This window comes from Musca autumnalis, unplaced genomic scaffold (assembly GCF_047663935.1).
Source record: "Musca autumnalis isolate F117 unplaced genomic scaffold, ASM4766393v1 scaffold_3, whole genome shotgun sequence".
NCBI classification, from domain to species: Eukaryota; Metazoa; Arthropoda; class Insecta; order Diptera; family Muscidae; genus Musca; species Musca autumnalis.
This window is the reverse complement of record NW_027411866.1, coordinates 214,713,004-214,738,702: the sequence shown is the minus strand read 5'-3', so window position 1 is coordinate 214,738,702 and position 25,699 is coordinate 214,713,004. Positions and strand designations below refer to the sequence as shown.

The window sequence follows — 25,699 nt, the reverse complement described above, 5'->3', positions numbered from 1 at the left end:
TGTGCAATATTTAAAACAATGTATAAAATATCTATGGACGATTTGTTACTTACTTGTCATAATTGAGTTAGATCAATTTTGAAAAATGCATTTAACAACAAAGTATCGAGGGAAGGGGGTTAAATCTAAATCTTTTTAATTAATGATCTTTTATTTTCTATTTATTTTTATCACTTAATGCAAAAAAAAAAAAATCCCAACAACCGTTCAACTTATAGCACTCTACAAAACATTTCAGAATTGATTTGTTGCCAATTTGTCTGCTGATGCCGTCGATAAGTAACTGTAGACAGACAAAAATATATTAACTGCAACCAACGTTTATTTTAATTAATGGACTCCGCTGCTACGTCTCCATTAAATTTGCATTTAAATCCCATTTAATTAATGAATTTCTATTTGTTTACTTATAAAAACACAATATTGGTTGGTTTTTACGTTGAAAGTTCATTTAGTTTACATTTAAATAATGAATAAAATTCCAATAAGTTCTATAATATACATATTCTAAACATGTCTTAATTTAGTATCAATAAAATAAATAGTATTTTAGAATCTGCCTTAATATTGTCTTTAAAATAAAGGATACAAATTTCTTCTATTTGTAGTTTTTTGATAGAAGAAGAGATACACCAAAGGACAAATACTTTTGTATTTGGGGCCTTTACTTTAGGATTTTGTCGTCAACTAAGAAGAGAACTTTTCGGTATGTAGTTTCAAGATAAATATTAATTGAATTCAACATTGTATTAAATTCATTTAAAATTGATCTTTCAGCTAAAGTCCATACAAACAAAAACAAAAGCGGACACTAAGAGAAACAGAAACGGCTCGACCAAGTAGAAATACAAATAATTGAACTCAAAATATAAATCCTAGTCACTTGCAAAATGTGATGACGTGGTAATGGAGTAATAATATGCTTTTAACTTTTAAAAATATGCAAAAAAAATCCACTAACGCAAAAATTGATTGTGAAAACGAGGAACTATCCACATCATGGGAAAAGCGGTATGGGTATAAGGAATACCATTGGTGAAAGTTTTGTAGAAATCGTTCAGGCAGCACAGCTCATAATCGGTGGCTCACTATTTTCACATAAAAATAAAATAAATAATAAAATAAAATGATACACAGGTACACATGGATAACTCCAGATGGCAATACAAACAATCAAATATAAAGGAAATATCAGTCGGCTTTGCTGAAAGAGATATACCTTCAGCCTGTTTGAATTGAAATATCGATATCGAATCGAATCATGGACTTGCCCACAAATAACATAAAGTCGTTGTAAACAGGACCACCAGGAGGAGTAGCATCATAATTTTTCAATGGATCTTTGAAGAGATCCTAAACTGCACTTAAACAAAAATGTTGACGTTTTGTGGGGGAGGTACATTAAGGGGAAGACCGATATGGACCATTTTCGAAGTTAAACAAAATTTGATAAAATCCAAACTTTGGACCAAATCGGTTGCTCCGTTCAACAGATATAGCTCGTACCATTTTAGTGACATTTTTAATTTTTGTGGGGAGGTACCAGAAGTCGTGGACCGATATGCCATCTATCACGAAGGCCAAATTTTAGACCGAATCGGCTGATCCATTCGAGAATTATCGTGCGCTCCAGCCACTACACATGGTGCCAAAGAGGTTTTTACACAGTTAGGGCTATTTTCTCCAGAAGTATGGTAGTATGGTCCGCGAAAAAACTAAACCTTCGTAATGAGGACAGCGAATACAAGTTGTTGCATAAAAAATCAAAGCGATTTGAGAGCAGACCTGCAACTGAACTTTTCCGAAATTTTGTGTGGGAGGTACTCTAAGGTGGATTTATCTTGGTCCCTCTTTCATCTCAAGTGGACTCTGGCCTCCCCGTGGTGTCACCTGGGGAACTGCCTTTAACACCTGTTAAAGGTAGTGAGCTAACATGTGCCGCGCGTTCACCCATAACAACGTTAAAAACTTGGGTTTGGGCGCCGGGTTAGTAACTCTCCCCTAGAAAAAGCAGCCTATTATGAAAATTGACGACCCGCAAACGTTTTAAGGACCATGATCTGCGAATCTGCACCTGTATTTCCATACAGGAAATACGATGGAACGAACGGGAAAGGCGCCACGGAAATAGCTGCCATGACATAAAGCATGAGTTTGGTTGCGGATTTGTAGTTGGTCGGAGGTTAAAACACCTGGTCTCCAGCTTCATACCCGTGAATGAAAGACTTGCTATACATCCACAAGGGCACCTGGCTGTCTCCAGATTAGAAAACAAGAAATCAAACGGATCACGTTGTGATAGATGGAAGACATTCATCTAGCGTGTTGGATGTGCGCTCGTTCCGAGGAGCAAACATAGACTCAGACCACTACCTAGTTGCAGCAAAGGTACGCACCCGGTTAAACGTAGCAAACAAAGTACGAACAGACACAACACGAAAGTTCGACATCGGTAAGTTGCAATCACAACAGATAGCCACAGCATATTCCACTCAACTAGCCTAATTGCTTAATCAAAGCACACGGTGTGCCTTAACCAAATTTAAATGGAAGGTGCTTACACCTGGGAAGTTTTTGCAGATGCTGAATCTACAATGCTCATAGATGAGAAATATCAAGAAACAAAAAAAATCGCCGAAGGGATTTTCAAATAAATCGCGATTTAAGTTCACATTTTTAGGGGTTCTTTAGGTTTTCACGATTTTGCTTGGAAACCGCGAGTCGTATCGAAATGAGTCGAAAGAAAATGTTGTAGCTGTGAAAATTCTCCACAAGATTGACCTTTTGGATATTTTCGTAGGTTTTACCGTTTTTGAGATACAGAAGCTCAAATTGAGACAATGCACTGACTGTATCGCCTCCTTATAAAACAATATCATGCTCAGTGCGCCTTAACTATCTTTTGATGAAAACCGCTTACACATGGGAAGATTTCGCGGATTCTGAAACAGCAATGTTCATAGAAAAGAAAAATAAAAAACAGAAAAAATCGCCGGAGGGATTTTTAAATAAATCGCGATCAAAATTCACAATTTTTGGTTTTTTTTAGGTTTTCACGATTTTGCTTGGAAACCGCAAGTCGTATCGAAATGAGTCTAAACAAAATGTTGTAGCTGTGAAAATTCTCTACAATAATGATCTTTAGGTTTTTTCGTAGGTTTTACCATTTTTGAGATATAGAGGTTCAGTTCAAATTTTTAGGTTTTTATCTTAAGTGTTCAAGATTTTGCTTGGAAACCGCAAGTCATATCAAAATGGGACAAAAGAAAATGTTGAATCTGTAAAAATTCTCTACAAGATTGGATGAGTTATTTTTTCCTAAGTTGTACCATTTTCAAGATATATAAGTTTAATTTGGGAAATTGCAGTAATGACATTGTTTTATAAGGAGGCGATACAGTCAGTGCATTGTCTCAATTTGAGCTTCTGTATCTCAAAAACGGTAAAACCTACGAAAATATCATAAAGGTCAATCTTGTAGAGAATTTTCACAGCTATAACATTTTCTTTAGGCCCGTTTAGATAGGACTCGCGGTTTCCAAGCACAATCGTGAAAACCTAAAGAACCCCTAAAAATGCGAACTTAAATCGCGATTTATTTGAAAATCCCTCCGGCGATTTTTTTGTTTCTTGATATTTCTCATCTATGAGCATTGTAGTTTCAGATTCTGCAAAAACTTCTCAGGTGTAAGCACCTCCCATTTAAAATTAGTTAAGGCGCACCGTGAGCACTCCTCATCCCGACAACATATCAGCGCAATGTCAAAGTATTGCCCACTCCATGCAAACAGCCGCAAAATCCATACTTGGATACCAGAGACCTCCACCAAGGAATCCATGGTATGATGTCGTGCTGCTACCGAAGAGAAAAATGCGGCATATAGGGCTACTTTACAATCCGTTGCAACGCGTAGCGCACGAGAGATGTATCGGGAGAAAAGGAGAGAGATAAACGTCTTTCAGCAGGAAAAAGAGAGAGATGGAAAACCGGGAGTGTGAACAAATCGAGATGTACAGGAGACAGAATGAAGTCCGAAAATTCTACCAAAGAGTGAAACATCAAACTGATGGCTTTGGAACTGGCACATCCTCCTGTAGAGACCAGCAAGGTAATTTGGTAACTGATACAGATAGTGTGCTCAGGATATGGAAAGAGCATTTTTCAAACCTGTTAGTATTCAGCGAAGACGACGAAGATACCACAGATCCAATCTCAGAAGACGGTATTGAATTTATACCACCCGGCCAAGATGAGGTAAAGACAGCAATAAACCGGAGGCGACACGCTAATAAGGTGTATACATCAGCTAGTTAGCTCCATGTGACAGGAAGAACGCGTACCCGACGATTGAAACCTGAGCATCCTGTGTCCCGTCTATATGAAAGGAGATAAGGCTTTATGTTCCAACTATAGGGGCACAAGCCTTCCCCCTATCGCCTACAAGATTGTGTCAGGGATACTGTGCGAACGACTAAAGCCCATGGTCAACGAAATAATTAGAACATACCAATGCGGCTTGCTCACTTGCTCTCAGTAAGCGCACAATGCCGGTCGCTGGAGCAAATATTTGCCTAATGTGACCTTACCTTAACTGACACAAGATCTTCAGTTAAAATAGGAAAGAACCTCTCCGAAGAGTTTTGTACCAAAAGAGGTTTCAGGCAAGGAGACAGCCTTTCGTGTGATCTTTACAAGGTTATACGAGAGACAAACGTCAAAAGAACTGGCACAATCTACACCAATAGCCACATGTTACTTGCTTATGCTGATGATATAGACATCATGGGACGACCAGTAACCGATACCTTTGTGAAGGTCAAAGGAGAATCGGCTAAAGTGGGTCTGGCGGCAAACGGCGAGAAGACCAAGTTGATGGTGTCGACGCGCAATGCGTCTATTGAGATCGGACCAACTGTTGAAGTTGGTTCCTATAATTTTGAGGTAGTAAAAGACTTCGTATACCTTCGTATACCACTGATACCAGCCGTGCTGATGTATGGTTCCGAATCCTCAGTACTTGCGCAAGCAGATAAGGCAGTGCTTGTCGTGTTTGAGAGAAAAATTCTTCGAAAGATCTACGGATCAATCTGCGTTGACTGTGAATATCGACATCGTATGAACCACGAGCTGTATCTGCTATACAACGACATCAGTATAGATAAACGTATCGAGATGCAGCGATTGCGTTGGCTAGGCCACATAATAAGAATGAGCGATGATGAACCCGCTAAAAAAGCGTATAAAGACGGGCCACATGGTGGTGCACGCAGAATTGGCAGACCAAAGAATAGTTGGTGCAAACGAGTGGATGAAGAGATGACAAGGTGCGGTATTCCAGAAAGAGAAGCAATAGACAGAGAGAATTGGAGATCTTTTCTTAGTTCGGTTTATGGAACAAATGTTCTGTAATGGGCCAGCTAAGCAAGTAAGCAATATTTAGGGTCACTTTTTCATACAAAAACAAACAAGTAAAAAGTATCAGTCGGCTTTGCCGACAGAGATATACCCTCAGCCTGTGTATATTGAAACAATCTTTTCCCAAAAAACGTATGTTGATTAGGATTAAAGATCTAAAGTTTTGCGTAGGAGATACTAAAAGGAATGGATCGACATTGGAAGTGGATCTCCAGCCACTACATATGGTGCCTATGGGGTTTTTACACCCTTCGGGCTGTTTGCTCAAGAAGTATTGACTTGCCCCTGAAAAAACTTTTACCATCGTAATTGAGGTAGCGAATGCAAGTTGCTTCAACAAAAACACTATGCAACACTGAAAATGCAAACAACTTCTAGTATGCATTTTTTGAAAGTACATATTAAGACTACAAAAACCCTAGTAGGGTTTTGTCCTGTCAGATCCAGTTCGGATTTTATGGCCTCATCTAAACCGAGCTAAATCTACACTTTTTTGCATTTATCAGGCCTTTATCTCAGAAACGAATAGGAATTTGGCCTTTCTATCTTTAGCAACATTGTAGCTCTAAACTAGTTGAACTTATATTTTGAAAAAACCACATAAAAACTCCATCTAGGGCATCAAAATCTAAAAAATATAGAAAATTTTACATAATTGTTGAAATTCTGGTCAGTATCGGTTAAGCTATTGGGAGTTGAACCAAGTAACCTTTTGCAAAAATCTTCCAAATAAAGTTCTCAACAATTCTTTAGAACATTCTGAAACTCTTAAATGCTTACTTCATGTTGTTTCAGCGGTATTTTGCATCATATCTTTTTCAACACGTATTTCAAACACAGTTCACACCAACAGTTTATTCTCGCATATCGGATTTCACTACATTATTGACATTTTTATTAAATCGTCGTTGAAAAATGTACTGAAAACAACGGCATAGAGGCATTTTACAACAATGACTTGTTCTGAGAAGTTGTGTATTGTATTCCAGGGAATATTTTTCCAAAAGAAAATATTCAGAAAAAATTAACAGTTTTTGAAATACGGTGCGAAATGATAAAAATTGTGGAATTTTTGCATATATTTTGAAATTTGAGGCAATAAAAACAGTTTTTCGAGTTCATTATTACTCCAAATATTTTATTCTTGTCCTTATCAATTAATTTGCTTCAGAGGTCAGAAGAAGATTCGCATTGGTTTCAGAGATATAGCCCCGAATTTCTTTAAAAACTCAATAGTTAACCATGTTTAGATGGGGTCATAAAATCCGAGCTGGATCTGACACAACAAAACCCAACTAGGGTTTCTTGTCGTTTGGGTCTGTACTTTAAAAAAATCCTCAGTTCGAACTGTTTGCACAAGATCACCTTAAAAATGTTGCACAGTGAAATCAAAGTGATTCGATATCAGGTCTTAAAGTGAACTTATCCGAAATTTTGTGTGGGAGGTACTGCATGGAGTGGACAAATATAGTCCGTATTTAAACCTGATCTATATCTGGTAGATATATTAGGATGTGTAAAGTATGGACCAATTCGGCCACTCCTTTCAAGAGTAACCGTACGAACAATTTTTCCGAACATTTTTGAACTTTTGTGGGGGAGGTACCTGAAGGAGTGGACCAATATGGCTTATCTTCGAATTTAAACTATGTTTGGACAAAATATTGCGAAGGCCAACTTATGGACCGAATCTGCAGATCCCTTCTAGAGTAATCTTTCGCTCCAACCACCTCACACGGTGTCATGGGTTTTTTTTTTGCAACTTTCATGCTATTTTCTCAGGAAGTATGGACTTGCCCCTAAGGAAACTTGTACCTTCGTATAGGGGACAGTGAATACACGATGCTACAACAAAAACCAAGGCGATTCGAAAGCAGGTCCTAAACTTAACTTTTCCGAAATTTTGTGTGGGAGCTACCCAAAGGAGTGGACCGATTGAGTCCATATTGAACCCTTATATACGTCTGGTACACGTTTCAAGATGGGCAAAGTATGGACCAAATCGATTACTCCCTTCAAGAGTTATCGTGCGCACAAATTTTCCGAACATTTTCGAACTTTTGTGGGGGAGGTACCTGAAGGAGTGGACCGATGTGGCTTATCTTCGAACTTAAACTATGTTTGTACAAAGTATTAATAAGGCCAAATTTTGAATCGAATCGGCAGATACGTTTTCTTGCGCTCCAACCACCTCACACGGTGTCGTAGTGGTTTTTTGCAACTTTCAGGCTATTTTCTCAGGAAGTGTGGACTTGCCCCTGATGAAACTTGTACTGTCGTATAGAGGACAGTGAATAAAAGTTGCAACAACAAAAATCAAAGCGATTCGAGAGCAGGTCCTAAACTGAACTTTTCCGAAATTTTGTGTGGGAGGTAATCGACGGAGTTTACCGATTGAGTCCATATTGGAACCTCATCTAAGTCTGGTAGAAATTTCATACTGTGCAAAGTATGGACTAAATCGGTTACTCCCTTCAAGAGTAATCCGTATGCACAAATTTTCCGAACATTTTCGAACTTTTGTGGGGGAGGTACCGGAATGAGTGGACCGATATAATCCATCTTTGAACTTGAACTAAGTTTGGACAAAATATTACGAAAGCCAAATTTTGGACCGAATCGGCAGATCCGTTCGAGAGTTATCTTGCGCTCCAACCACTACACACGGTGTCATAGGGTTTTTTGTAACTTTCAGGCTATTTTCTCAGGAAGTATGGACATGCCCCTAATGAAACTTACAGCATCGTATAGAGGACAGCGAATACAACTTGCGTAAACAAAAATCAAAGCGATTCGAGACCAGGTCCTAAACTGAACTTTTACGAAATTTTGTGTGGAAGGTACCCGAACCGATTGAGTCCATATTGGAACTTCATCTAAGTTTGGTAGAAATTACACGATGTGTTAAGTATGTACCAAATCGGTTATTCCCTTCAAGAGTTATCGTGCGCACAAGTTTTGCGACAATTTTTGAACATTTGTGGGGGAGGTACCTGAAGGAGTGGACCTATATGGCCCATCTTCGAACTTAAATCAAATCTGGACAAAATATTTCGATACTCAAAATTTTGAACCGAATCGGTTGATCCGTTCGAGAGTTATCGTGCGCTCCAGTCAGCCAGACAGACAGACGGGCGGACATTGCTAGATTGACTCAAAATTGTCTGAAACGGATATCGTACAAACATACTTGGGGTGTAAAACCATTATTTCGATGAGGCACATTTTTGGTCGTATCAAAGTGTATATACCCTCTTTAGCCTAAACACTGAGGGTATAAAAAATAAAATTTTAGGGCCACTGCCTATGATACCTACACCACAAACGCCTAAAATTTACGCTTGAAACTTCAAAAACTCATTTTGTAGCCTATGAAAATGGTATATTAGGATCTCTTTATAGGACATATAGGTGTTTTTTTCGTGCAATCACAGGTAAATTCGACTAATTAATTTTTGCTTGATTTATTTTTATTGATTTTCAAAACATTTAACAAGAAATTACTAATAAATCACTCAATCGCTTAATTCAATAATGCATTGTATATTGCGTATTTTATTCATTAACGTTACAACATCGTTTATGCAAAACAAAAATCGTAATGAAATTTATGTCGTGTATTAGGTATGCAGGCGAGGACATCTTCTCGTATCCACAAACAGTTAGCAAATAAGAGTATTAATAAAAAAATTAATATTTATTGCAATATTTATGCTTTTTTGTTTGGCTTTAGGTCAGAATAATTAAAAAACATTTTTGATTTTGTTTTTTATTTACTTTTTTATTGTTCCAATATTTCGACTTTCCTCGAAAGTCATCATCAGGGATTTGTCACTTTTTGAAAGAAAAAACAAATAACAATTTTCTTGTAAATATATGAACATGAATATAAATATTGAGCGATAATTACATTTAATTTTGATTTGCAAAACAACGAACTATTCGACACATCTTCTTTCTGGCTTGAGTATTTTCCAACTAACTAAAGTTTTTTCTTATATTTCTCTACAGTGTTTCTGTAAATCTGTGCACAGTGTTCTGTGTCCATTTTATAATTGATTCGCTTCTCCACTGGCACATTAATTATATGAAGCATTTCCAGCATATATCTGCGTTTATAATTTCCTTCTTGAGTTAAAATTTCCACGTCCTTGAAATTTGGAGTATGCCCCGTAGTTGCACAATGTGCTGCAAGAGCAGTTTTCTGCTCCAGAGGTTTGTTCTTCGCTTTTTGGTCGGACTTATGACCACTTATCCTAGTTTTTAATTTTGTCTTAGTTGTGCCAACATATACCTTGGGGCATATGTTGGACGAGTCACCATTACATTTAATTTTATATACCACATTCGATTTTTCTTCAATTGGTACTTTTGTCTTTGTCCGACTGAAGAATATGTTGTTCGTATTATTGCTTTTGGGGGCCAATCGGTATTGCTCATTATTGTACATATTTGAATGTGAAAACCTTTCAGAGAATCCTGGGATGTATGAAAAACGTTTGTATATCTTTTCGACGTTTTCGTCTTTGTTGACAATCTTCGGAGTGATTGCATGTTTGATCAATTCGTTGATCGTTCTGTTAGGGAAATCATTAAGTTTGAGAATCTGTCTTATTTTCTTTTTGTTTTTAGTATGATATTGTTTGTCACTAATGTTTAATACCCTTTTTATGAAATTTGATGCGGTGTTAACTTTGATACTTCGGGGATGTTTTGAATAATAATTTATTAATCTGCCCGAAGCTGTTGGTTTCTGGTACCAATCCAGAAATAGCATGTTCCCTTGTCTATGTATAATAGAGTCAAGGTAAGGTAAACAATTGTCTGTTTCCCGCTCCATGGTGAACTGTATTTGTTTATTGAATATATTCAAGGACTTTAGAGTTATGTCAACTTGGTCTTTTTTTATTATACAAAATATATCGTCGACATATTTTGTTAAGTGTCTTGGTTTTATCGGCAATTTTTCCATGGTTTCATCCAACAGCTTTTCCATGATTATGTCCGAAATTATAGGTGAGATGGGTGAACCCATCGGCATTCCTTTCTGTTGTTCAAAAATCTTTTCTTCGTAGAGGAAATATCGTGAATCCTTAATACATAAGGTCAACATATCTATAAAAAGGTTTTGGGGGATCTGTGTATGTTCTCTTAAGATGTCCCATTTTTCTCTTATCGTGTTTATTGCCAGATTTACTGGCACACTAGGAAATAGAGACACCACATCAAAGGAGATTAAGATTTCGTCATTGTCTATGTATTGCCTATTGATTTTGGTTTTAAAATGTACAGCATCTTTAATGTTATATTTTGAATCTATAGTTAGGACATTTAATATTGTTGCCATATATTTGGATAGTTCATAAGTTGGAGAGTTCACAAATGAACATATTGGTCGAAGAGGAATGCCAGTTTTATGGATCTTGGGGAGTCCATATATTTTTGGTGGGACTGAGGTCCTATTTAATAATTTGTTTTTCTCCTGTTCAGTTATTGCTTTCAATTCAAATAATTTTGTTTTCAATGAATTGCATTTTTCCTGCAATCCTGATGTTGGATCCTTTCTTAACCTTCTGTATGTACACATGTCACTAAGAATTTTGTGCATTTTTGATTCATAATCAGTTTTTTCCATGGCCACCGTTTTGCCTCCTTTATCAGCGTTGAGTACCAACATATGTGAATTTTCTTTCAGAAATTTGTTTGTTTGACCAACTGTGTCTAGAATGTACCGATCTCTTTTCCCTAATTTATTGTTTCTCATGTGGTCATTGATGAGAGTTATTAAATTTACACGTGCGTTCTCTTGTGATTCTCTATTCTCTAAGGTCTGAATGCAGTCTTCTCCCTCAGCTATGGCATTGAACAGGGGAAAGGTTGTCCTTGTTGTTGGTAATGAGAACTTTGGACCAAGTGAGAGTAACCACTCTATGTTCATGGGTATCTCAGTATTTGTTAAATTGATAAACCACTCTTTGTTATGTTGTACATTGAGTTCACGGTGTTGTTGTCTTTTTAGTGCATTTAGCTTACTGATGTGTATTGATTTTTGTTTTGAGATTAATTTTTGGAGGATAGTGTTTTCACTCTCCAGAAAAGCTGTCAGGTCTTCTCTTTGCAGAAGATCATTGAGTTGAGTTTTGGTTTTGTTAATTGCCTCTTTTGTAAGGTTTGATTGCTTGTGTTTTTCTTGAATCAGCAATTTGAGTATTTTCATATGAAAATTGTATGTGTAAGTGTCCAATGTTTTTCTAACATTCATGGGTATTGAGTTGTTAGTCTCAAATATGTTGTGTATGTTTTTAGTTGTGTTAGTGATGAAATTTGGGATTGTACCTGTTTCCTTGCATTTTATGAGGAACGTTGTCGTTGATCTTAAACGTGCTGATAGCCTGGTACTTTTCGAATATTGTTTAAGGATCCTTTGTATATTATCGTTATATTTACGTTTGATGTTCTTATATAGATGCATATTGATTTGTTAAATTTCTGCGGCGTGCCTTCCGTGTATTTATTGTGTATTTTTATAGTTGACCTTTGGACTGTTTAAACTTATGCTTTTTTGTTTGGCTTTAGGTCAGAATAATTAAAAAACATTTTTGATTTTGTTTTTTATTTACTTTTTTATTGTTCCAATATTTCGACTTTCCTCGAAAGTCATCATCAGGGATTTGTCACTTTTTGAAAGAAAAAACAAATAACAATTTTCTTGTAAATATATGAACATGAATATAAATATTGAGCGATAATTACATTTAATTTTGATTTGCAAAACAACGAACTATTCGACACATCTTCTTTCTGGCTTGAGTATTTTCCAACTAACTAAAGTTTTTTCTTATATTTCTCTACAGTGTTTCTGTAAATCTGTGCACAGTGTTCTGTGTCCATTTTATAATTGATTCGCTTCTCCACTGGCACATTAATTATATGAAGCATTTCCAGCATATATCTGCGTTTATAATTTCCTTCTTGAGTTAAAATTTCCACGTCCTTGAAATTTGGAGTATGCCCCGTAGTTGCACAATGTGCTGCAAGAGCAGTTTTCTGCTCCAGAGGTTTGTTCTTCGCTTTTTGGTCGGACTTATGACCACTTATCCTAGTCCGACCAAAAAGCGAAGAACAAACCTCTGGAGCAGAAAACTGCTCTTGCAGCACATTGTGCAACTACGGGGCATACTCCAAATTTCAAGGACGTGGAAATTTTAACTCAAGAAGGAAATTATAAACGCAGATATATGCTGGAAATGCTTCATATAATTAATGTGCCAGTGGAGAAGCGAATCAATTATAAAATGGACACAGAACACTGTGCACAGATTTACAGAAACACTGTAGAGAAATATAAGAAAAAACTTTAGTTAGTTGGAAAATACTCAAGCCAGAAAGAAGATGTGTCGAATAGTTCGTTGTTTTGCAAATCAAAATTAAATGTAATTATCGCTCAATATTTATATTCATGTTCATATATTTACAAGAAAATTGTTATTTGTTTTTTCTTTCAAAAAGTGACAAATCCCTGATGATGACTTTCGAGGAAAGTCGAAATATTGGAACAATAAAAAAGTAAATAAAAAACAAAATCAAAAATGTTTTTTAATTATTCTGACCTAAAGCCAAACAAAAAAGCATAAGTTTAAACAGTCCAAAGGTCAACTATAAAAATACACAATAAATACACGGAAGGCACGCCGCAGAAATTTAACAAATCAATATGCATCTATATAAGAACATCAAACGTAAATATAACGATAATATACAAAGGATCCTTAAACAATATTCGAAAAGTACCAGGCTATCAGCACGTTTAAGATCAACGACAACGTTCCTCATAAAATGCAAGGAAACAGGTACAATCCCAAATTTCATCACTAACACAACTAAAAACATACACAACATATTTGAGACTAACAACTCAATACCCATGAATGTTAGAAAAACATTGGACACTTACACATACAATTTTCATATGAAAATACTCAAATTGCTGATTCAAGAAAAACACAAGCAATCAAACCTTACAAAAGAGGCAATTAACAAAACCAAAACTCAACTCAATGATCTTCTGCAAAGAGAAGACCTGACAGCTTTTCTGGAGAGTGAAAACACTATCCTCCAAAAATTAATCTCAAAACAAAAATCAATACACATCAGTAAGCTAAATGCACTAAAAAGACAACAACACCGTGAACTCAATGTACAACATAACAAAGAGTGGTTTATCAATTTAACAAATACTGAGATACCCATGAACATAGAGTGGTTACTCTCACTTGGTCCAAAGTTCTCATTACCAACAACAAGGACAACCTTTCCCCTGTTCAATGCCATAGCTGAGGGAGAAGACTGCATTCAGACCTTAGAGAATAGAGAATCACAAGAGAACGCACGTGTAAATTTAATAACTCTCATCAATGACCACATGAGAAACAATAAATTAGGGAAAAGAGATCGGTACATTCTAGACACAGTTGGTCAAACAAACAAATTTCTGAAAGAAAATTCACATATGTTGGTACTCAACGCTGATAAAGGAGGCAAAACGGTGGCCATGGAAAAAACTGATTATGAATCAAAAATGCACAAAATTCTTAGTGACATGTGTACATACAGAAGGTTAAGAAAGGATCCAACATCAGGATTGCAGGAAAAATGCAATTCATTGATAACAAAATTATTTGAATTGAAAGCAATAACTGAACAGGAGAAAAACAAATTATTAAATAGGACCTCAGTCCCACCAAAAATATATGGACTCCCCAAGATCCATAAAACTGGCATTCCTCTTCGACCAATATGTTCATTTGTGAACTCTCCAACTTATGAACTATCCAAATATATGGCAACAATATTAAATGTCCTAACTATAGATTCAAAATATAACATTAAAGATGCTGTACATTTTAAAACCAAAATCAATAGGCAATACATAGACAATGACGAAATCTTAATCTCCTTTGATGTGGTATCTCTATTTCCTAGTGTGCCAGTAAATCTGGCAATAAACACGATAAGAGAAAAATGGGACATCTTAAGAGAACATACACAGATCCCCCAAAACCTTTTTATAGATATGTTGACCTTATGTATTAAGGATTCACGATATTTCCTCTACGAAGAAAAGATTTTTGAACAACAGAAAGGAATGCCGATGGGTTCACCCATCTCACCTATAATTTCGGACATAATCATGGAAAAGCTGTTGGATGAAACCATGGAAAAATTGCCGATAAAACCAAGACACTTAACAAAATATGTCGACGATATATTTTGTATAATAAAAAAAGACCAAGTTGACATAACTCTAAAGTCCTTGAATATATTCAATAAACAAATACAGTTCACCATGGAGCGGGAAACAGACAATTGTTTACCTTACCTTGACTCTATTATACATAGACAAGGGAACATGCTATTTCTGGATTGGTACCAGAAACCAACAGCTTCGGGCAGATTAATAAATTATTATTCAAAACATCCCCGAAGTATCAAAGTTAACACCGCATCAAATTTCATAAAAAGGGTATTAAACATTAGTGACAAACAATATCATACTAAAAACAAAAAGAAAATAAGACAGATTCTCAAACTTAATGATTTCCCTAACAGAACGATCAACGAATTGATCAAACATGCAATCACTCCGAAGATTGTCAACAAAGACGAAAACGTCGAAAAGATATACAAACGTTTTTCATACATCCCAGGATTCTCTGAAAGGTTTTCACATTCAAATATGTACAATAATGAGCAATACCGATTGGCCCCCAAAAGCAATAATACGAACAACATATTCTTCAGTCGGACAAAGACAAAAGTACCAATTGAAGAAAAATCGAATGTGGTATATAAAATTAAATGTAATGGTGACTCGTCCAACATATGCCCCAAGGTATATGTTGGCACAACTAAGACAAAATTAAAAACTAGGATAAGTGGTCATAAGTCCGACCAAAAAGCGAAGAACAAACCTCTGGAGCAGAAAACTGCTCTTGCAGCACATTGTGCAACTACGGGGCATACTCCAAATTTCAAGGACGTGGAAATTTTAACTCAAGAAGGAAATTATAAACGCAGATATATGCTGGAAATGCTTCATATAATTAATGTGCCAGTGGAGAAGCGAATCAATTATAAAATGGACACAGAACACTGTGCACAGATTTACAGAAACACTGTAGAGAAATATAAGAAAAAACTTTAGTTAGTTGGAAAATACTCAAGCCAGAAAGAAGATGTGTCGAATAGTTCGTTGTTTTGCAAATCAAAATTAAATGTAATTATCGCTCAATATTTATATTCATGTTCATATATTTACAAGAAAATTGTTATTTGTTTTTTCTTTCAAAAAGTGACAAATCCCTGATGATGACTTTCGAGGAAAGTCGAAATATTGGAACAATAAAAAAGTAAATAAAAAACAAAATCAAAAATGTTTTTTAATTATTCTGACCTAAAGCCAAACAAAAAAGCATAAGTTTAAACAGTCCAAAGGTCAACTATAAAAATACACAATAAATACACGGAAGGCACGCCGCAGAAATTTAACAAATCAATATGCATCTATATAAGAACATCAAACGTAAATATAACGATAATATACAAAGGATCCTTAAACAATATTCGAAAAGTACCAGGCTATCAGCACGTTTAAGATCAACGACAACGTTCCTCATAAAATGCAAGGAAACAGGTACAATCCCAAATTTCATCACTAACACAACTAAAAACATACACAACATATTTGAGACTAACAACTCAATACCCATGAATGTTAGAAAAACATTGGACACTTACACATACAATTTTCATATGAAAATACTCAAATTGCTGATTCAAGAAAAACACAAGCAATCAAACCTTACAAAAGAGGCAATTAACAAAACCAAAACTCAACTCAATGATCTTCTGCAAAGAGAAGACCTGACAGCTTTTCTGGAGAGTGAAAACACTATCCTCCAAAAATTAATCTCAAAACAAAAATCAATACACATCAGTAAGCTAAATGCACTAAAAAGACAACAACACCGTGAACTCAATGTACAACATAACAAAGAGTGGTTTATCAATTTAACAAATACTGAGATACCCATGAACATAGAGTGGTTACTCTCACTTGGTCCAAAGTTCTCATTACCAACAACAAGGACAACCTTTCCCCTGTTCAATGCCATAGCTGAGGGAGAAGACTGCATTCAGACCTTAGAGAATAGAGAATCACAAGAGAACGCACGTGTAAATTTAATAACTCTCATCAATGACCACATGAGAAACAATAAATTAGGGAAAAGAGATCGGTACATTCTAGACACAGTTGGTCAAACAAACAAATTTCTGAAAGAAAATTCACATATGTTGGTACTCAACGCTGATAAAGGAGGCAAAACGGTGGCCATGGAAAAAACTGATTATGAATCAAAAATGCACAAAATTCTTAGTGACATGTGTACATACAGAAGGTTAAGAAAGGATCCAACATCAGGATTGCAGGAAAAATGCAATTCATTGATAACAAAATTATTTGAATTGAAAGCAATAACTGAACAGGAGAAAAACAAATTATTAAATAGGACCTCAGTCCCACCAAAAATATATGGACTCCCCAAGATCCATAAAACTGGCATTCCTCTTCGACCAATATGTTCATTTGTGAACTCTCCAACTTATGAACTATCCAAATATATGGCAACAATATTAAATGTCCTAACTATAGATTCAAAATATAACATTAAAGATGCTGTACATTTTAAAACCAAAATCAATAGGCAATACATAGACAATGACGAAATCTTAATCTCCTTTGATGTGGTGTCTCTATTTCCTAGTGTGCCAGTAAATCTGGCAATAAACACGATAAGAGAAAAATGGGACATCTTAAGAGAACATACACAGATCCCCCAAAACCTTTTTATAGATATGTTGACCTTATGTATTAAGGATTCACGATATTTCCTCTACGAAGAAAAGATTTTTGAACAACAGAAAGGAATGCCGATGGGTTCACCCATCTCACCTATAATTTCGGACATAATCATGGAAAAGCTGTTGGATGAAACCATGGAAAAATTGCCGATAAAACCAAGACACTTAACAAAATATGTCGACGATATATTTTGTATAATAAAAAAAGACCAAGTTGACATAACTCTAAAGTCCTTGAATATATTCAATAAACAAATACAGTTCACCATGGAGCGGGAAACAGACAATTGTTTACCTTACCTTGACTCTATTATACATAGACAAGGGAACATGCTATTTCTGGATTGGTACCAGAAACCAACAGCTTCGGGCAGATTAATAAATTATTATTCAAAACATCCCCGAAGTATCAAAGTTAACACCGCATCAAATTTCATAAAAAGGGTATTAAACATTAGTGACAAACAATATCATACTAAAAACAAAAAGAAAATAAGACAGATTCTCAAACTTAATGATTTCCCTAACAGAACGATCAACGAATTGATCAAACATGCAATCACTCCGAAGATTGTCAACAAAGACGAAAACGTCGAAAAGATATACAAACGTTTTTCATACATCCCAGGATTCTCTGAAAGGTTTTCACATTCAAATATGTACAATAATGAGCAATACCGATTGGCCCCCAAAAGCAATAATACGAACAACATATTCTTCAGTCGGACAAAGACAAAAGTACCAATTGAAGAAAAATCGAATGTGGTATATAAAATTAAATGTAATGGTGACTCGTCCAACATATGCCCCAAGGTATATGTTGGCACAACTAAGACAAAATTAAAAACTAGGATAAGTGGTCATAAGTCCGACCAAAAAGCGAAGAACAAACCTCTGGAGCAGAAAACTGCTCTTGCAGCACATTGTGCAACTACGGGGCATACTCCAAATTTCAAGGACGTGGAAATTTTAACTCAAGAAGGAAATTATAAACGCAGATATATGCTGGAAATGCTTCATATAATTAATGTGCCAGTGGAGAAGCGAATCAATTATAAAATGGACACAGAACACTGTGCACAGATTTACAGAAACACTGTAGAGAAATATAAGAAAAAACTTTAGTTAGTTGGAAAATACTCAAGCCAGAAAGAAGATGTGTCGAATAGTTCGTTGTTTTGCAAATCAAAATTAAATGTAATTATCGCTCAATATTTATATTCATGTTCATATATTTACAAGAAAATTGTTATTTGTTTTTTCTTTCAAAAAGTGACAAATCCCTGATGATGACTTTCGAGGAAAGTCGAAATATTGGAACAATAAAAAAGTAAATAAAAAACAAAATCAAAAATGTTTTTTAATTATTCTGACCTAAAGCCAAACAAAAAAGCATAAGTTTAAACAGTCCAAAGGTCAACTATAAAAATACACATTTATTGCAATATTATGAAAATTAAAATGTTTTTTTTTTTTATAAAAAAAACGAAACTGAAAAAGTCGTGACAAACATATATCAAAAGTATATGAGAAAATAACATATTATTGCCTAAGATTTTATTCAATAATATTAAGTAACAATTAAGGCAATAAATCTCATATGAAATGTTAGGAAAGACGTAAATTTCATTAATTAAAGAAGCAACAGCGTAAAGAATCTTCTAGGCTTTATAAACAAAACTAAATGAAGACTTTTTCTTAATGATACACACAACACGGTTCTTTTGAAACAAATTTAAATAGAAGGTGCTTGCACCTGGGAAGTTTTTGCAGATTCTGAAACTACAATGTTCATAGATGAGAAAAATCAAAAAACAAAAAAATCGCCGGAGTGCCTTTTAAATAAATCGGGATTCAAGTTCCATTTTTAGTGGTTTGTTTAGTTTTTTGCTATTTTGCTTGGGAACCGCAAGTCATATTAAAATGGGAATAAAGAAAATGTTGTAGCTATCAAAATTCTCTACAAGAGTGACCTTTATGTTATTCTCGTAGGTTTTACCATTGTTGAGATATAGAAGTTCAAATTGGGACAATGCACTGACTGTATCGCCCCTTTATAAAACAATATCATGAAGGGTGCGCCTTAACTAATGAAAAACGTTTACACAGGGGACGTTTTTGTGAATTCTGAAACAGCAATGTTCATAGATGAGAAAAATCCCAAAACAACAAAAAATTCCTTTAGGGATTTTTAAATAAATTGCGGTCAAAATTCACATTTTTAGGTGTTTTTTAGGGTTTCACGATTTTGCTTGGAAACCGCAAGTTCTATCGAAATGGTGCTAAAGAAAATGTTATAGCTGTGAAAATTCTCTAGAGGAGTGACCTTTATGATTTGTTCCCAGGTTGTACCATTTTTGTTAGGGTTTCGCGATTTCGCTTGAATGCGGTAAGTCTTATCGATGTGGGACCTGAGAAAATCTTAAAGCTGTGAAAATTCTCTACAAGAGTGGCTTATGTAACTTTTCCTAGGTTGTACCATTTATTAGATATATATGTTTAAGTTGGGAATTTGCAATCGTGACATTGTTTTATAAGGGGGCGATACAAAATTGAATTGAATTTGAATTGTCCTAATTTGAACTTCTATATCTCGAAAACAGTAAAACCGACGAGAATACCATAAAGGTCAATCTTGTAGATAATTTTGATGGCTACAACATTTTCTTTAGTCCTATTTTGATAGGACTTGCGGTTTCCAAGCAAAATCGCAAAAACCTAAACAATCCCTAAAACTGTCAACTTGAATCGCGATTTATTTAAAAAGCGCTCCGGCCATTATTTTTTGTTTTTTTGATTTTTCTCATCTATGAACATTGCAGTTTCAGAATCTGCAAAAACTTCCCAGGTGCAAGCACCTACCATTTAAATTTGCTTCAAGAGCACCGTGATAAGGAAAAGAAACAAAAAATCCCATTATTGCTGGACATTCATTCCTTCAAAGACTACAAAAAACCCACCTTATATTCCCAAGCAATTACACCCACACAATATTTTAATTCAAATCCGTTTACAATGCAAAGGTAATTGCTGTTTTAATTCGGTGTGAATTAAATGATAATAATTTTAATGCAATTAATTGTTGAATTTAATAAATGCCACAACATTTGTTTGGTTGGCTGACTAAGACTAGTCCGTAAAAGAAGACATGTTTGTTCATATTCTAATTGGGAATGTAAGGTAATTCCAAACATTTTTTTGCTTTGCATTAAACCAGATTTTAGGATTTATTTATTAGTTGTTTTTATTTGGATAAGCAATAAATGCCTAAAAAAGAATGTAGCCGGTTTTTCGGTAATGAATTAAATTTACGTGAAAAATTTTATGGCTTCGACAAGTAATTAATTATTTTGAATTAACAACCATAATGTGGCGTAAAATAAGTTTTAGGCAATAAATATTAGAATAAATGACAATTTTGTTGTTTGTTTGTTTTATTGCTGAATGAAAGCAACAAATATTCAGTATTCCAGTATTTGCAAAAACAAGTCACAAATGACGTACTCATTTTTTTCTAAATTATTAGCAGACGTTTGATTTTATGATTGAAATTAGAGCTCTTTCACAATATTAATATTTCGTTTGTTTATTTATTAGCAATTAATTGTTCCTACCTATGAACCCAAAACAAAATAAACTATTATTTTATTCTAATTTATAAACACGTGATAGTGTTTTTACTCACCCTGTTCTTCCATTTTGATGGATTTAAAGTAAAACCCCTAAGCTTGTTGTAAAATTTAATTATTATTTATTTTGTTTTGCAAACACCTGACTTAATTTGTATAAAACAGATTAACGACCATAATACACCCCTTCTTCTTGTTGTAGTTGTATTTTTTCTCTTTAATGTTTTAAGTGCATTCACAGACTAATGAATTTATAGACGACGCAATGCCCTCACTGAATATGTTCGAATTGAGTGCGGTAACTAGGAAACTCAATATAAAATGCCAAAAATATACAAGTTAATAAGTATTTTGTTCTGGCAAAAGACTACATGGGGTTAGTTTTTGATGGGAACTATATCCTCAGATAAAAATGTCCAAGAAAATATTGCCATTTTCCCCAAAAATCGTCTTCGAACTTTTTTGAGTTTTCGGGTTTGAGTTACTTGACCGCGGAAAATTGAGTAATCCGTCGTCTATAAATTGATTAGTCTATGGTGCATTGTTGTGTGTTTTTTTTTTTCAAATTTAGTGTTTGATTGGGGAGAGAGAATCAAATTGGTTTTAAAAGAACTATGTCGTAAAAAATTGATCAGTTTTTTGCTAATAAACAAAATGACCGCCAAATTTAATTAACACTTTGATGAAGTTTGCAATAATACTGTTTATACCCTCAGCCTTTAGGCTAAAGAGGGTATTTACACTTTGATACGACCAAAAATGTGCCTCATCGAAATAATGGTTTTAGACCCCAAGTATGTTTGTACGATATCCGTTTCAGACAATTATGAGTAGATCTAGCAATGTCCGTCCGTCTGTCTGTCTGTCCGTCTGTCTGGCTGGCTGGTGCGCACGATAACAATCGAACGGATCAATCGATTCGGTTCAAATTTTGGGTATCGAAAAATTTTGTCCAGATTTGATTTAAGTTCGAAGATGGGCCATATAGGTCACCTCCTTCAGGTACCTCCCCCACAAATGTTCAAAAATTTTCGCAAAATTTGTGCGCACGATAACTCTCGAAGGGAGTAACCGATTTGGTCCATATTTTGCACATCATGAAATTTCTACCAGACTTAGATGAGGTTCCGATATGGACTCAATCGCCCCACTCCTTCGGGTATCTCCCACACAAAATTTCGGATAAGTTCAGTTTAGGACCTGCTCTCGAATCGCTTTGATTTTTGTTGCAACAACTTATATTCACTTCCCCCCATACGACGGTACAGGCTTCATCAGGGGCAAGTCCATACTTCCTGAGAAAATGGCCGGAATGGTACAAAAAGCCCCTATGATACTTTGTGTAGTGGTTGGAGGGCAAGACAACTCTCGAACGGAACTGTCGATTCGGTCCAAAATTTGGCCTTCGTAATATTTTATCAAAACATAGTTTAAATTCAAGATGGGCTCTATCGGTCCACTCCTTCAGGTACCTCCCCCACAAAACTTCAAAAATGTTCGGAAATATTTTGGGCACGATAACTCTTGAAGGGAGTGGCCGATGAAATCCATACTTTGCACATCCTAATCACATCCTAATATATCTACCAGATATAGATCAGGTTCGAATATGGACTATATTTGTCTACTCCTTCTGGTACCTCTCACACAAAATTTCGGATAAGTTCACTTTAAGACCTGCTCTCGAATCACTTTGATTTTTGGTGAAGCGATTTGCATTCGCTACATCCATTACGACGGTAAAAGTTTTTCAGGAGCAAGTCCATATTTCTTGGGAAAACAGCCCGAAAAGTGTAAAAAACCCCTATGCCACCATAGGGTCATTACCGGTCCACAACTTTCGGTACTTCTCCCCAATATTTAAAAAATGTCACCGAAATGCTAGGACGATATCACTTGAATGGGGCCACCAATTTGGTCCAAACTTTGGATCTCCTAATATTTTAGTTTAACTACTAAAATGGCCCATATCGGTCCTCCCTAAGGGTACCTGCCCTACAAAAGTTCAACATTTGTGTCTTAGTGCAGTTAATTCCTAATCCACATCTTTGTCGGCAAGTTCAAATGTCTAAAAAGGAGCACAAAATTCTAAAGAGCCCTTAAATACATTCGATCTGTCCGGAGGTGAAAGTTTTTTGCCCTTACGGAGATATACCCTCAGCCTGTGTGGATTGAAATACTTTTTTCCAAAAAAAAAAAAAAAAAAAATATGTATTTATGTATGGTACCACAAGGATTGGACAAATAGGGTCCAAATTTGAACATAAACTAAGTTTGGACAATATTTAGAGATCTAAAGTTTGGACCAAATCGGTTGCTACGTTTATGAGAAATCGCGCGTACAATTTTAGCGAATATATTCGAGCTTTTGCGGAAGGACGGGACCTATAAGCACCACCTTCGAATTTCATCTAATATTAGAATATTACAATATCCAAAGTGTGGACGAGAGCAGTATTCGGTTCGACCTCTCCAGGCACTACATATGGTGCCATAGGGTTTTTTTTACAACTTACGGGCTGTTTTCCCAAGAAGTATGGACTTGCCCCTGAAAAAACTTTTCCTGTCGTAATTGAGGCAGCGAATGCAAGTTGCTTTAACAACAAGTAAAAAAATATCAGTCGGCTTTGCCGACAGAGATATACCCTCAGCCTGTGTATATTAAAACAATTTTTTCCCAAAAAACGTATGTATTAAAAATTGTGGGCGACAAAAATGTTGATTAGGATTAAAAATCAAAATTTTTGCGGAGGAGATACTAAAAGGAATGGATCGACATTGAACACTATGGAAGTGGATCTCCAGCCACTATATATGGTGCCATAGGGGGTTTTAAACCCTTCGGGCTGTTTGCTGAAGAAGTATGGACTTGTCCCTGAAAAAACTTTTACCATCGTAATTGAGGCAGTGAATGAATGTTGCTTCAACAAAAGCTAAAGTGATTCGAGAGCAGGCCTTAAAGTGAATTTATCCAAAATTTTGTGTGGGAGGTACCCGAAGGAGTGGACAAATATAGTCCTGATCTATATCTGGTAGATATATTAGGATGTGTAAAGTATGGATCAAATCGATCACTCCCATCAAGAGTTATCGTGCGCACAATTTTACAGAACATTTTTGAACTTTTGTGGGGGAGGTACCTGAAGGAGTACACCGATATGGCTTATCTTCGAACTTAAACTAAGTTTGCACAAAATATTACGAAGGCCACATTTTGGACCGAATCGGCAGATCCGTTCGAGAGTTATCTTGCGCTCCAACCACTACACACGGTATCATAGGGTTTTTTTTGCACCTTTCAGGCTATTTTCTCAGGTAGTATGGACTTGCCTCAGATGAAACTTGTACCGTCGTATGGGGTACAGCGAATACAAGTTGCTACAACAAAAATCAAAGCGATTCGAGAGCAGGTCGTAAACTGAACTTTTCCGAAATTTTATGTGGAAGGTACCCGAATGAGTGGACCGATTGAGTTCATACTTAAACTTCATCTAAGTCTGGTAACACTTCCACGATGTGTGTGGACCAAATCGGTTACTCCCTTCAAGAGTTATCGTGCGCACAAATTTTCCGAACATTTTCGAACTTTTTTGGGGTAGGTTCCGGAAGGAGTGGACCGATATAACCCGTCTTCGAACTTAAACTAAGTTTGGGCAAAATATTACGAAAGTCAAATTTTGAACCGAATCGGTTGCTCCGTTCGAGAGTTATCGTGCGCACCAGCCAGCCAGACAGACAGACAGACGGACGGACAGACGGACGGACATTGCTAAATCGACTCTAAATTGTCTGAAACACATTTCGTCCAAACATATTTGGGGTCTAAAACCATTATTTCGATGAGGCACATTTTGCCCGCATAAAATGTATATACCCTCGTTAGCATAAATGCTGAGGGTATAAAAATCAAAGCGATTCGAGAGCAGGTACTAAACTGAACTTATCCGAAATTTTGTGTGGGAGGTACCGGAGAGAGAGGACCGATATAACCCATCTTCGAACTTAAACTAAGTTTGTACAAAATATTAGGAAAGCCAAATTTTGGACCGAATCGGTTGGTCCGTTCGAGAGTTATCGTGCGCTCCAGCCAGCCAGACAGACAGACGGACGGACATTGCTCAATCGTCTCCAAATTGTCTGAAACGGATTACGTCCAAACATACTTGGGGTCTAAAACCATTATTTCGATGAGGCACATTTTGCCGCTATGAAAGTGTATATACCCTCGTTAGCATAAATGCTGAGGGTATTAAAAAAACAAATAAATTTTAAAAACGGACATAACTCCCATTGCGATTTACGCAAGGGGTGGTCGGACATAGCTCCCAAAAATTTTAGGACTTATGCAAACTAAGGCGGACATAATCGCCTCCAAAATCGTTTTGGGAGTTATGTCCGCTGGGAGTTATGTCACGGCACCGCTTGTAGGAATACATGTTGGTCAGTCAAACAATCCGTAGAATTCATATCTACTATTCTGGACTCGTTCGTTCCATTCAAAAACGGTCTCTCTAACATATGTCCCAAACATATTTTGCAGCAAACATATATATGTTTGCAACTGTCCCAAACATAATATATGTTTGGGTCTGCAAACAAATATATGTTTGAGTGGAAACAAATATATGTTTGGGTGCAAACATAGATATGTTTGGGTGCAAACATATTTATGTTTGGGTGCAAAGATATATATGTTTGGGTGCAAACAAAGATATGTTTGGGTGCAAACAAA

At 35.8% G+C, this 25,699-nt stretch overlaps 1 protein-coding gene and 1 long non-coding RNA gene across 4 annotated transcripts in view; both read right to left on the bottom strand.

The window, feature by feature from the left end:
* Positions 1 to 25,699, bottom strand: part of PAPLA1 (Phosphatidic Acid Phospholipase A1) — a 287,526-nt gene that overhangs the window by 22,350 nt on the left and 239,477 nt on the right. Inside the window, exon 1 of one of the 3 annotated variants that reach the window (XM_073976651.1) lies at positions 54 to 196. The exons of the other annotated variants lie outside the window; for them this stretch is intronic. Coding sequence (XP_073832752.1) covers positions 54 to 60 — 7 coding nt within the window. The 5' untranslated portion in view covers positions 61 to 196. Of the gene's footprint in view, positions 1 to 53; positions 197 to 25,699 lie in introns of those variants that run through there. 3 annotated transcript variants of the gene reach the window in all.
* LOC141398887 (uncharacterized) lies at positions 9,170 to 9,893 on the bottom strand. Its single transcript, XR_012411723.1, has 2 exons — positions 9,327 to 9,893; positions 9,170 to 9,250 (listed from the first exon to the last, which is right to left on the bottom strand). It is a non-coding gene; the product is annotated as an uncharacterized lncRNA (long non-coding RNA).